Below are 14,680 nucleotides of genomic sequence, written 5' to 3'. Positions count from 1 at the left end.
TTTTTTGGTGAATGCAAAAAAAATTACATCTAGTATAATTGCAGGATTTTAAGCTAGAATAATGTAAGAGAGATGATTTGTCTTATTATGTAATGCCGCATTGCACTATGTAGCAATGAAATAAGGAGTTTAAATGTAGCAAAATATCATTAAAGCCACGTTATGCAATAACACACAAAATGTAATAAAATCCTTGGATGTATTTTAAGATAGAGGGTTCTGAAGATGAGTCGGAAAAGTCACCTAAAAGACCAAAACTTCTGTGTTTATTGACCGAAGTTTCAATTTAAATCTACAACGTGATCGTTATTAGGAGTGTAATTATTAGGATGAACACCGTTTATGATTGTTTATTACTGCATTCCATCATCACTTCTAAAAACATGAACTACCTCCTCATTTTGTACCAACTGCTGAAAAATGTTATTACATAATATGGCAGAAAGAAGGGAAAGAAATGCGTTCAAAGAATTTTACATTTTGCGGCTATTATCACATCAAGCCGTTTTTAACAATCTTTTATTACATTTTGAAGTCTGATTTAATATGTTATTACATAATGCGGCGTAATAACCCAGCCCGTCTCTAAATCCTCAGTGTAAGCTTTCATCATTCAATTAAATTTTTCCAACCGTTCGTGCATCACCTCTGCAGCAGTCAGGAAGACATCCTCAGTGATGTGTCGCAAGGCACACGTGGTGACGCTCAGGCCCATTCCCGGGAAGATGTAGGCGTTGTTGCCCTGACCGGGATGGAACGTCCTCCCATCAGGCAGGGTGACGGCGCCAAACGGACTGCCGCTGGCGAAGATGCCACGCCCCTGCAGCAAGACGGAGTTCAAAATAATGCAAGTTAACCTCAGTATAGACATGCATAAACCACTATATAGATGCACTGAGAAATCAGCTGTGGGAATTGGATTTACTAGTCTTAATTCCAGAGATTTAAATGTGGCTAAACTAAGCTTTATAGTTAAAGTCATAATAATTAGCTACCCCGATGAAATCACACTCAAGATTCCTGTGGAAATAAAACCATAATTAAAAAAAAGTCATACTTGTGCTGCTTCCAAAACAACAGGAAACAGATTCTTCACAAAGTTTGATGATTTATATTTTATAAACGTGCAGAGTTATAAAAGGAAAACTGAAAATTGACAAGACCAACATTTTTAGCCCTGCTCTGCTTTTTATTTTTCATTTCTAAGACAAATCTGGTTGCGCCAACAACAGCAGCAACACTTTTCGGTGTGGAAGTTGTTTCTCATAGTTAGCTCTTTTAGCTGTTTCCTGTAACAGTGAGGTGATTAAAATGAAGTCAGTGGAAGAGCAGAGGTGCTGGAAGCTATTTTGAAGAACGATTGATCCAGGCTGCGACAGAGCGAGAGAGATCAAGACTTTCAGCAGAAAACTGAAAGGCTGAGCGGAGAACAGTAAGGCTGCTCTGGTCTATCCTTGTGAACTTCTAGTCTCTGTCAGTCACTGAACATGCTGGATCTGGAAATGTTGACTGTCTTTTGGAAACCTCTGAATTAAGGGAAGACTATATTTTTAGAAGTAAACACGATGAGACTGCTGATTTCAAAATGCCTACTTTGTTTAACTACAGTAACGACCAACATAAGACGCAAAAGCTTGTTTAAAATTTAAACTTCATAATAATTTTGTCTTTGCTTTTAAAATAATAGTTACACAATGTTTTACATAGCCCATCCATTCACACAGCAGTATGTTGACTCTTCGTGGCAGACAAAAAAATAACAATTACAATGTTAACCACAATGCAGCACTGTGTACCTCTGTGAATGTGTAGCACTCCTCAGCAGTACACTCAGCTTTGCTTGTTGGATTGCTAAGGGCGAAGATGATTGGTCGTTCATTGAAGGAAGCCATGTCCCTGATGATGCGCTCAGTGAAAGCTCCGGCAACAGCGGCAACACCTGGGATGTGAGAGCACTGAAGGTCAGTGGGATCCTCGGTACTGAAGCGTGTCTGGAAATGATCTGCTGATGTCTGACAACATGAACAAAAGTGTTGCTCACCAATGATAGCTGTGGGTTTCAGATCCCTGATCACATCTTCCAGGTTTTTCATCTGAGGATGCTCATGGGCGAATCGCTCCTTCTCATGGGTCAGGTTGTCACGGCCCTAAGGATGCAGAGTGAGGGGATCAAGTTTAAAAATATCAAAGAAAAAAACAAACATATAAAAAATCCAAATGAAACATTGGAAAAATATGATTAACCTGCATCTTTTCTAAAATTGGTCACAAGCCTACTATGTTGGTTTGAAATGCACAAAATAACCTGAATATCTTTCCTGAATATTTGAACAGACAAAAACTTCCAAGGCAGGTAAAGTAACTTTTATAGTTCCCTAACCCTTAGTGCCACAAGGTTTTCTTAACTCTACCAAATACTTTTAATCATTCATCCATTCCAAGGTAAAGCTCAAAGTGAAAACCAGGATTCTAAATTTTGCTCTTTAAAACTCCAAAGTTGCATTTCTTAAAGGGCCAGTATTATGTAACAATCCACTTTTTTGAGCTTTACATCATGTTATAGTGTTATTCTCTCATTAAAAATATACCTGCAGTGTAACCTTGATTCTGTCATGCATTTGAGAAACTCTTTGATCTCCCGTGGCAACCAATCAGCTGTGAAAAACGCCTGGGTGAACCTAGCCCTGCCTTCGAGACAAAGCTCCTCCTTAGAGCTGCAGCTTCCAAGCTTGGTAGCTTCTGCCTCACAGAGCGGCCCTTCCCCATGTCTCCCCCACTCAGCTCCTTCAGACTAGCCAGCAGCAATTAGCAAATACCTGGTGAAACTGCTGAGCTCATTATAGGAGCTACTTCTCAGTGAAACGCTGGTAAGCATTAAATTACAAAGTAAAATTTTTTTTAAGTGATATTTGATATATTTTAACAGTTTATTGATAATGCTATAAGAACACATAAAACCGCCCCATTAACGTTTTCTCACAGCACCAGCTTTGCATCGGTCACTGCTATGAGAAAATATATTGCACTTTGCAACCCAAGTGGATTTTCTTAAGCTAAAATGTGAAGGTAAAAAAACTCTCCAGTGCAACATAAACCAAGGGCCACAAGGTTCCTAACTGAATATTAATATGTGAAGACTTTGGATTGGAGATACATGGGGTCGCTGGCACCTCAAAAGCAATTAGCAAATCATTGTAAATATGAATTTCTACCTGCATTCTGTTAGGTTTAGTTTGTGTGTGTTTGGGTGCGTGTGTGTTTTCAGTCCCACTAAGACACCTTGACGATGAGTCCCTTTGAGTCAACCATCCAGATTTTTTTCAAGCTTTCTTCTTTGCCGAGTCCCTCCTTTTCCATCGCCATGGAGATGAGCTCGGCAATTCCCATCGCTGCCTGGAAACAGCAGAGAAGGAAGGGGGAGAGAAAAGGACAAGAGGAAAAAAGAAAAAAACAAAAACAAAAAACTCTGAACGTTCTGGGTCACATTAAAGACTAGACCATGATTTTTTTTATTTTATTTTTTTACGACTGATGCACGAACCTCCCCTGCCCCTTGGAACACAATGGTGTGGTTGGTCATTTTGCTTTTGGTGATGCGGAGGGCGGCGAGGAGCCCGGCTACTGCTACAGCTGCTGTGCCTGAAGAAAGAGACCAGAGTCAATTAGACTTTTTGAACTCAGAGTTTATAACATTAATGTTATTGTTTATACGTTCAAACAGAGTTTTGAATGGATTTGAAAGAAATAAAAAAAACGACAGATTAGAGTTGCCGTTAGTTTTAGGGTGAATACATGTAAAAGAAAGGCCTGTCTTTTTGTCCTGAGCTAAAACCCTTAAAAGACTGTCGTTCAATATTGAAGACTTGGCTCCTCATTAGGCTTATTGATGACATAAAGAACAACAAAATGTTCCACACAGACATTTTATTGGCTCACTGTTTACTTTATTGTTCTGCGGCGTCTCAGCCTTTCCGTTCAGAACAAACTGAACTTTTTTTTGCTATGGTCAACCACGGCTATTGGTCCATCAGTGGCGTTACGGTGTAGAAATTGTGATGATCGATCTATGTGTGGAAATATTGTCTAGTTAACTTGCAGGAACTCGAGGGAGAAAGTTTCCAGATTTGTGTCTTTTTACGGATTTATAAACTAAACTTTCACTTAACTCCTGAAGAGTTTTGTCCAACAGGGAGACCAGTTTATGCCCAAAAATTAACTTCCTGTCTTGAGCTTTACATTCAGTGTTTCCATGTAATGTTCTTTCATTATGACGCCATCTATTAGGTGGAGTGCACCACTTCCACCTACAGTAAAACACCCCCACAACCTGATGGTGCAACTGTATTTCACAGTTGGATGAAGGTTCAGAAGATTATTATGCGAAAAGAGTTAAAAAAGGTCTCAAAACAGCAATATTATCGTTTATCTCGATAACTTCGCATGATAATTTATTGTCCAGCAAAATTTGTTATTGTGACAGGCCTAGTCAAAGTAAACTTTGTATATGTGGACTTAAGTTTGAAGGAAGCATTGAAGCACTTTCTAAAATTCTGTCCGTCAATATTCTGGCAATAATTGAATAGAAATCATTTTGGTTGTCCTGACTGATGTAAAACAAGAACAGATGAGTTTGTTTCAATGTGAAATAGTAGGAAAAAACTATACATGTAAAAATCTGGATTCACATGTATTCTCTGTGCTGAAAAAAACATCTTTCTTTTGAACTGGACAGCATGCATCAAGTCTTGATAAAAACTGTTATTGTCTAATGTGCTGTTGCTCCTCTGGTCTCTTTGGTTCCCTCGCCTTTCTCATCGAGCTTTTCTGCCACTTTAACCTCACTTTATCTCTTCATTCATCATTTTAAACCAAAACTCTTGATGCTCTGTTGGTGTAAGGTGAACGGTTTCCCCGGTTACCTTGGATGTCATCGTTGAATGTGCAGTATTTGTTGCGGTACTTCCTCAGCAGTCGGAAAGCGTTGATGTTTGCAAAGTCCTCAAACTGAATCAGACAGTGCATGCCGTACCTGCGAGCAGAAGAAATGCTTTTTATTCATAACTAAATTGCCACGCTGTAAATCACACAGTGGGAGAAAACAGACGAGGCGTAACTCGGCTCAGAGGAAGGAGCTGCCGCTCAACGCGGCACAGCAACACGAGCAAGCAAGAGGAAATATTAACCTTTTGCTGTTAATTGAAAAGCAAGCTTTTTGGAGAGAAATGCAATAGAACTTTTTCCACCTGCGTGCCCTCATGTGATTTTAGAACACCCCAGAAGGAGTTTTAACGAGGGAGCTCAAACACCCAATAAAAATCCGGGTAACAAACATCTCATTTCAAGGGAAAGAGCCAAAGCAGTAAACCAGCAGTGTTCGCTTTTACAAGTTGCTGCTTAGACCACCTATGCTACCCAGACAACACCTGTAAGCTTCTCAAAAAATACCCCATCTTTTAACAAAACGTAAGCCCAGCACTACAACTCTGTGAGCTAGATTCAGTAGTGACATAGGGGAAGGCTTCCCAGGTTTCCAAGCCTTTCAACAGATGCTGAGGAGTTTACTGGAGGTTTGAAGTTCACAAGCTGCATCTGGACCTGTGACAAAGAAGTTTCTCCTAACAAAATTATTCTCTTCTTCGTTTCATGTCATTCTCTACATCCTTTAGCCTTTTCTGTAATATTAAACATCGTCATCCTCCTAATATATTGAACTAGGTCTGCTGAAAGTATTTCAGCAAAAAAAAAAAAAAAAAACTTTCAACAAAAAATGACTTAGGCTGTTATTTTAGGAGGATAACAATAGGGTAACAATATCCTTTTTAAGGGCAAATACTGTGTTAATAGTGACAATTTTAATGTCTGTGCAGATTTTTTTTTGCCACATAATGACAAGCAGGTCAACAGTATCAACAGACTGCAACTTTTTTTTAGAAGTCAAACGAGCCTCATTGTGTTGGCAGGAAACTAACACTGCACATCTCCTTGAACACGTTGCCTCCACGGTCAAACACTGTAGTGGCCGGATCAGAGTGTGGGGGGAAGGTTTCTGTTTTGCGCAGAAGTTTAGGGAGAAATTCTGCTCTGAACTCGGCACATTCAAAACGAGGCCGTGGAGAGAAAACAGAAGAAGGTTCGTCTGAACTGGAAATTTAAGACAACAGAGCTTCTGTTCCAGTGACGGAGCGATGGAGGAAATTGGGGACAGGCTGGATAAACATCAGCTTCCAGGACAGAGACACTGGATAACAGTGAGAGGTGCTTGTTTTCAGAGCCATCCTTTCCTTTCTGTTTCCAGGTATTCCGGTCTCCTTCGCTACCGTAGTCCTTTGTGAGGAAAGCATTGTTATTGAACAGCTCAGGAAAGCGGTTTCCCACTTGTTATGGTGACTGCAGAACCGCTTAGGTTAGCAAAGAGCTGGGCAGAAGTGAAGCAAAAACAAAAAAAAGATAAATTTCAGATGCAATAAAACTTTATGTCCTGATGAGAGACTTCTGTCCTGTGACTCACAGCAGGACACTGGACGCCCCGGCGCAGACGCCGACGGCGGCGCGAGCTTCCTGCCAACACCGGAGCAGCGCTGACACGAGAGAAATGTGTTTTCTATCAGACACGCAGCGCTGCTGAGAGACGGCAACAAAGACGAGGAATTATGAGGCCAAAAATGGGAGCTATAAACATTTCATTGCGTTTCGGCTCGAGGACACGGAGACGGGCGACAAGGCGCGGGGTGGATGCGGGCGCTGCCCTATTGCCAAGCAAAACAGTGCGGCCGCTGTTGCGAGCGCAAGTTCACGCGAGTTCACAGGCTGGCTTAAGATGATCCGGAGGAGATCTGCGTTCGCCTGCTGCTGCCCCCTGGGAAGGACCGAGCTGCTTTCTTTTAACTTAAGCTCAAAAATAGATCTTTTAGTGCAAACCCTAATTGCCTCTCAGATTGAACATAAAATAAATGCATGCATACTTATGAGCTTTTGGTGACCACAAATTGCAGAGTGAATATCTGTGATTGTGGTGTTAAACAAAGGAACACCACTCTGCTGAGGCGCTTCGTTCTGATGTACCCACCAATAAAGATAGAGTTCTTGTTCTGTGTTTTTTTTTTTTTTAACAATGTGTGTGTGTGTGTGTGTGGTGGACGAAGCTTCTGTTCAGCGTTCGGTGTCTTTGTAACTTTCACTGGACACCCTGGGGATGTCAGAAAGTCCCAAAGTGTTCCCATGCCAACTAAATTTAAGAAAATGACAAAGACACAACGACATAATTTGCTTTTATGTTCTTACTGAAGAATTATGGGCAGAAAGCTACGGAGGCCAAGGCACACCCAGGAGATTTAAATAGCTTGGTATTATTCCTGACCATGCTCTAAAAAGCAAACTAATCCCTGAGCAGCAGAGGTTGTACCCAGCTACCGTAAGCACCAAAAAAGGTGGATTTGTGATCATTGACCATATTATTGTGTAACTTAGCATTTTGAAAATACATGTATATAATGGGAGCATGTCAATTAAAAAAACAAAACTATTTTTTTTATTAAAATAATTGGGCCCTATGTGAGGGTTTTTTTTGTGTCTGTATTGAAATTTATTTATTTCGCAAAACTTGGAAACACTTTTTTCACATCACACAAATCACATGATCAAAAACCGGATGTTGCCACTGGCGCAAACCACGAAGAAGAAGATGACAGGAAGTGGTAGGAGGATGATAGGTTGACATGTTTTTTAACAACTTACCACGTGAACAAGCTTATCCACGTTCGATTTCAATGGCATTTCTTACTTAATGGAACCACTGTAACTGTGAAATTGTGATTTTTTTTTCAACATTAGTGGAATACTAACAAAGTTTTGTGCTCATTTGTAATAAAAACAGCTACCGATGCAGAAAAAAAACACAATGTGCAAAAATGGGCGATTTAAATCTGTTTTTGACTACCATCTTATTCAGATTGTCATTCCCACTTCATAAATGATCAATTTAAAAAATGCTAACTGAATTTGCATACCAGACAGGTGTCTGTCTCCTTTTAAAGCAGGGGTATGCAAGTTTTATATATAAATATATAAAAAACTTTTTTAGATATTACTTAAAACTGTCACTATGTCATGACAGTGAAGTACGAGACAGATAATTTGCGATAAGATTAAACTCCTTCATCTCCTCCCAGAGCTAACATGAAGAAACGCACCAATCCGGGTCAATCCAGAGCTCACTGTGAAGCTCTTCACGGTGAGCTACACTCCAGAGAACTAGACAGCTTTTAAATAATGAAACCTTTCATGCATTTGTTTTCATACATCACATTTAAGTCATATGTGTGTTTGAAGAAATTTGAGCAATAGAAACTCACAAGTATTGAAACCAATATGGGGCGTCTGGGGAAACCAGTAGTCTGTCAAAGCAATCTGAGCCATTCTACCAAAACAACACAAGACTGTTTTTTGGCCTTCAACTTTTACCTTCCTGTGATTTATGAGTCACCACAAGAATATGTTAAACAGAAGCAAAGAAAAAAAAAATCCAATCCAGGGTTTGCAAAAACTTTATTAAGACTGCTGCAATTGTCTTAGGGGATCTTTTAGCCGACTTTAAGAATCTCATCAAGACCCACTAGAGATAATTGCAGATGGAAAGATATGACAAAGCAAACATTCCTCATTTCCGTGTGTTTGTTTAGTCTATAGCTCTCATTTAGGTTCCTATAGATGTAACAAGTGACTCTTTCAAGAAACTCAATCTGGTGTTATTACAGCTGAAATGTGCCGCTACAGAGAAGTAGCGCGACGCGCGTTTCTTCTCCTTCCAGTGACGAGACTGGAAACTGATGAGGAGGTACGAACCGATTCATTTGGCTGGAGCGCCTTCACGAGGGCCGGAGAGCCTGAGACGACCAAAACAAAGGTCACAGACAAGGGCGCTCTGTCCAAACACAGCTGTTGAATCTGTGTGTAGAACCGAGCATTTGTGTACACACACACACACGCATTCATAGGATGTGTGTTACCTTTGTCCCTAAGGGGTTTTGTGGAGGAGGCCTTAATAAATCCCCAGCCCACTCCATGTTCTCCAGAGAGCCAGCATCTCTCAGCACACATTATTTCTCAAATCCCTGAGCCGTCATTAAAAAAAAAAAGAAAAGAAAAAAACAAGATACATTCTGCATTCTTTCTCTTCCTTTCTGCTGCTCCCTCCAGGCACGTGCAGAGAGAGAGAGGGGGGGGGGGTTGTGCTTGAGCACCTGCTCCTTTTGCTCCTTGCCCCCAAGTGCCCTTTTGGTCAATTTTGTTTTTGGTATTATTTCCTAAGCCCTCTTCTGACACATAAAAACATGTGCTAAAATTATCTGCTTTTTTGTTTCTTTTCTGTATAACATAATAAGCCTGTCGCCTTGTTACCTTTGACCTTTTGCCCGTGACGCATGACGCAGTTGCCTCTTGCGCAGTGAGATAAGGCGGCTAACTGGAGCTCAACGTAGTGAACGTTCCAGATTACAKAACAGTTTTTGGTGAATTAAAAAAAACGTTTTTGGTGAATAAAGTGGAGTAGACTTGCTGCTTGTCAGATGACGGAAAACGCTGAAGTATCGTTTCTGCTTCAGCTCGGAGTCGCGGTTTAAGCAGAGAGGTAATGAAATACAACAGACACTGACAGGCCTCTGCGTCTGCCTTTCTCTGAAGAACCACTGAGCGGGAGGAGACAGCCAGGTGAGGAAAAACTGTTCTCATCTATTGATCCAGTATTTCTATCATACAGATATTAGGCTGTTGTTGGTGTGCTATTAGTTAGCTGCTAGCTAACGACTTTGCTAGCAAAGCTAGATAACTAAAAAGCTTCTCCCCTGTGTCGTTAATGATATCAGTCATTCTTCAATATTGCTTGTGCAATAGGGGCACATCGCCCATCCAAAACCGATCAACACCATAATGGATATATGTCTTTTAATTTCCTTTGCTGCATAATGAACATTGCATTTATTCTGGCGTTAGGTAAATGTATCTTGAAGGAGAATAACACTTAAATAAAAGTCCGACAAGAATATTAATTTAGAATTAAAAATAACTCACCCTGAATTACCATGATAGATATAATGAATGTAATAAATGTGTCATTAATGAAGGGGAAAAAACTCAACCCAGACTTTAAGTTTAGGGTCTGGTTCGCAGAGTATGCAGTTAAATTTGTTTCCCAATTATTCAATGAAAAAAAAACTAACCTCAGTTAAGTAAAATTAAATTGTAATCAACACTTTTGGAATTGTAATGAGTTTTGTTTAAAATACTTTTTAATTAAATAACTCATTTTTACCAAACATAAACATTTATTTGCACACATCAGAAATCTTTTGTTGTGATTTTAGGCCCTGCTCAACACGTCATGTGAGAATCACAAACAAAACTTTGAGTCACAAACAAAAACTTAGAATAGCAAGAAAAGATTTCTGACAAGCGCAAATAAGTTTGTTTTGCAAAAAAGAAAGTTAACTTCATGAGTCAAAAAATGTGTGATTTAAATTTTTTTTAAAGTTTTTTTTTAAGCAAAACTCAGTAGGTTTTTCTCATGGTGACATGCATTAACAATTAAATTTTTGCTTTTGTTTTTTTCTTTTTTCTGCAGTTCCACGTTAAAGTTTGATGCAGCTCTGCTTTCCTGAATGGACCATCTTCATCTCCAYTGCAGCAAACAAGCAGCTCTTTTTATAGATTACAGTCCACTAAAAGGTTGCATTGTGCCCTTGTTTATATTTTTAATAGTGTAATTCTGTAAAGACAAAATATGTCTGGTGGTCTGGCTCTGATTTACATATCTTGGTAAATTGCAGGTTTGAATATTGCAATCCTTTCCTATAACAAAGTAGACCTGCAGAAAGAAATTACTAATAAAATATCTTACATATGCATAGCATTATGCTCTATATGGAGATGTTTGTTAGTTTTGATTGTATATCTCACAATTTTGTAATTTGTCATTGTTTATTAAACTCTAAAAGCTGAGTGGCTTTGTTAATATTCTGTCCTAGAATGCGGTTAGATGTGCCCATTTTGTTGTTGAGCACCTGCCCCTTTAGTGGTCTCTGCACGGCTCTGGCTCCCTCCATCGGCCTGTCTGCCTGGTCCTCACTTTTTTTCAGTGCCAAGAGTTTTAAAATAGCTGATAGCTTTCCTGTAGTGTTTGTATGCCAACAAGCCTTGTTTGGGAAATGTCTCGAATCCCCAACCATTCAAAGAAAAATAAAAAATAAAAAAATAAAATATGAACCGGGTAGTTCGATTTTGAAAGACTTCAAGTTTCTGGACAAACTAAGGGTTTATTCACACCAGCCCTCTTTGGTTGGCTTTAATCAAACTCTAGCTTGTTTGCCTGGATGGTTTGGTTCGTTTGGGGAATGTGTGAATGAGCAATCAAATTCTGATGCAGACCAAACTCTGTGAACTCTGCACCAAACTTAGAGTGAAGTTTGGTGCAGTGTGAATGCACGAATGCCAAGTGGACTGGAGGCCGCTCAAAAGCAGGAACCGGACCATGATGCAAGGTATTCTGGGTAAATATAACCAAAACAAAGTAGTGTGTGTCTGGAGCTAATTTTACCAAAAGGAAAAGAAATCCTACAACTTCTAAAATCTGACGCCACTCCATTTTTGTTTTTTGTTTACATTGTTGTTGAAGAAGAAAATTGTAATAAGTGTCTTCTTCAGAGGTTTTCCTTCAGAGATTCTTGACAGTGCCTCCACAGGCGAGGAGGTGAACTGGTTTTTCAAAGGATTTGGTTAGTTTGTCACAGAGCAGTGTGAAAATGAAAGTATAGAAATGCCCAACCAGGACTTAAATTGCAAATCTGCTCTAGGTGCAATGCATCAGTTTCAGACTTGTTCTGTTCTATGTTTGTGTTAAGTAAATGAATGACTGAAAAGAGAAGAAATATACATTATTGGGTTATCCCGATGGACGTTTCGGTTGCACGAAGAGTGAGTTGTTGATAATTCTGGCAGTCAAAAAAAATTGTTAAAAATATTTGAATAGCTCCATAATAACATGCAATGAAGGACTAAATCAACTTAAAAGTTTCTCATTACTTTGATCCAGAAAATCCTAACATAAGAAATGTTCAAATCCTCTTCTATGTTTGTCACAGTCTTGCAGTATTCAGTGGTCTGTTGAAAAGCTCAACGTAGTTCAGACTCATTCACAAACATTGTTTTTAAGCCATCTCAAAAATGCTGAACTCAAGTCACTTCTGGCTAAAAATATTTAGTCTGAAAGCAAAATATTTCTTGCACTGTCTGTGAAATAAGAAGTCAAGTGCAGATTATTATTATTTTATGCTAGGGTCTCAATAGTAAACCTACTACAGTTTAATCTCCGATACGGATATCTGAAGTTTAGTATCGGCCGATACCTATCCGATACAGAAAAACAGATGAAATGAATATAAATACATATTTTTTTAAAACAGACATAAATGTATTTGATAACATATTTGTTTGATAACTCTGCACCAGTACGGCACATTTAAATACACCAACAGCTTCACAAATTTGGTCAAACATGTAAAAACAACACAATTTAAATTTGTGAATCAGTGCAATTAGGAGTAAAACAGCCAATAACATTTTTTATAAAGAAACTGAAACTGTAGATAGAACAATAGATTGACTATCTTGGTCAAACATGTAAAAAAAACTGCAACAAACCTTCAAAATGGTTCAGAAAGTGCTTTTAGGGATTCTAAACTTAAAGTGAACTATAATAAAGCGTGATGTCGCTCAGAGCGCAAAGCATAGAATTACACTAAATAGATCTGCTTTTATGGATCGGACACACTGTCACCAATACCAGATCTAGAATTTTTTAAACATCGGGACCGATACAGATGTTAAAATCGGATCGGTGCATCTTTGATTTAAACTGTTTGTGTGTTTTTGCCTGGTGTTTAAATGTATCAAACCAGAGCAAGATGGAAATTCTCATAACTCCAGAGCATCTCCTTTCTTTCTGTGCTGTGAGTGTGTGTAGTCATGTTATTGGGATCACTGTGAAAACTCAAGAGCTAAGCTGAACGGCCTCAAACCAAACACGAGACTGCATCACTAAATCAATTCCCCTGAGTACGGGACAGTTTTGACTGAAAGACTAAAAAACATTTTATCCCAGACTCCTGCTCATCGATGATGACTCAGTGTGGAGTATTTTAGCCCATGTTTAGATTCTTAGAAAACTGAACGTGAATATTACTTTGGAGCTGTAATCATTCATTGAACGTCTGAGCCCATAATTATTCATTTTCCGCCAATCTGGCTCCGGTGGGGAGAAGAAGAAAAGAAGAAGAAAAAAGAGTCAACTCTGTTCCCTGCATTTGGGAAGCTACCCGGTTATTAAAGTCATGGTTTCCTGTTGCCAGCTGGAGCGGACCCAGACCCAGACTTCTCTCCCTGGACTACAGTCTCTGTGGGTTGAGAATGAGGCTTATCCAGGCCAATGTGTGTGCACGCACGGCTTCGTGGCACATGGGCACAGACATGATGGAACGCGGGGGAAGAGTGTACAAAGGTTCTAATCAGAAACATGACTGCAGGAAACACGCAGGGTAATAATCAGACCAACCAGAGTCAATCTGTCTCAAACAAATCCAGCTCCTCAAAGGAAGGTACAGCTCAGATGAGACTCAACCAAATAAGTAACACGTCCAAGCAGTAAACCTTAACAGAGGCTTGTGCAGTCTAGTTAAAGAAGAAACAATGAGCAATATAAAAATGTTTGATGCATTAAGATGGCATTATAAAACAACATTAAATATGTTCTTTGACTCAAAGGGGTTTTAAGTACTTTTCTTGGATCCTGCTACCAAGATAAGCAGAGAAAAACAACAAAATAAAGGTGCCTTTACCCTACTGTACTCCAGCTCTGACATCCTCAAAACACTCTTCGGTGAGGGAGTTGTTACTGAATGAGGAGGACTCCACGGTAGCCATTTTCAGTAATGGTGTGGTGTTTAAACTGAAGTAAGAGGAGGCGCAGAGGTGTAAAAAGCCTTTTGAAAGAAACTTACCGTAATGTCTGTCGTCCATTTAGAGAGAGAGCAAGAATTTCAGCAGGTATCAGGAAGGCCTAATCCAGTATATCACAGTTTCTCTGTTTTAACTATTCAAGCTTCAACCTTTGTTTTTAACATGCCAACAGTCTTTCAGAAGCCTCCAAGTTAAGGAAAGTATAAATGTTATGAAGGATATCCACAAGTCCAGGAGACTCAGTTTGATTGGGGACCAAAATTGCAACATTGTTCCATTTTTGGCTGGTGTGGTTCACTTTCACACTGCACTGTGTCAAACAAACCAAACCCCTTGAGCAACTTGTTCCTTCCTTCCAAGTCAATGTGAGAAAGCACAGACGGAGAACTGAAAGGGGGTAATAATCAAGAGGAATTGTTTAGGAAGGCAACGGCTATGCTACATCTCCCCAAATGCATCCGACTTTCAAGGCAAGCCAACTAGAGTTCAATGAAAATAATGAAAGCCACATCAACAGGGTGCTAACTTCTTCTATAAGATAATTATACTGGTATCAAATGCCAACACTGTATTAATTTTATCTGTTGTTTTAAACTACAACTAAAACTCTGTTTTACAGTGTCTGGTCTATCACAAAATTATCCCATCGTCATCCGAGAAGCGACAAAACAGTGAC

At 39.4% G+C, this 14,680-nt stretch overlaps 1 protein-coding gene across 1 annotated transcript in view; it reads right to left on the bottom strand.

Annotated features, from left to right (window-relative positions):
• me1 (malic enzyme 1, NADP(+)-dependent, cytosolic) overlaps window positions 1-14,680 on the bottom strand; it is a 90,740-nt gene that overhangs the window by 1,516 nt on the left and 74,544 nt on the right. Inside the window, exons 7-12 of the mRNA XM_008431900.2 lie at window positions 4,920-5,029; window positions 3,542-3,639; window positions 3,280-3,393; window positions 2,042-2,147; window positions 1,797-1,939; window positions 647-820 (exon numbers count right to left, since the gene is read on the bottom strand). Coding sequence (XP_008430122.1) covers window positions 647-820; window positions 1,797-1,939; window positions 2,042-2,147; window positions 3,280-3,393; window positions 3,542-3,639; window positions 4,920-5,029 — 745 coding nt within the window. The remainder of the gene's footprint in view (window positions 1-646; window positions 821-1,796; window positions 1,940-2,041; window positions 2,148-3,279; window positions 3,394-3,541; window positions 3,640-4,919; window positions 5,030-14,680) is intronic.

This window comes from Poecilia reticulata, linkage group LG16 (genome assembly GCF_000633615.1).
Source record: "Poecilia reticulata strain Guanapo linkage group LG16, Guppy_female_1.0+MT, whole genome shotgun sequence".
Taxonomy (NCBI): Eukaryota; Metazoa; Chordata; class Actinopteri; order Cyprinodontiformes; family Poeciliidae; genus Poecilia; species Poecilia reticulata.
This window is presented reverse-complemented; position numbering and strand designations above follow the sequence as displayed.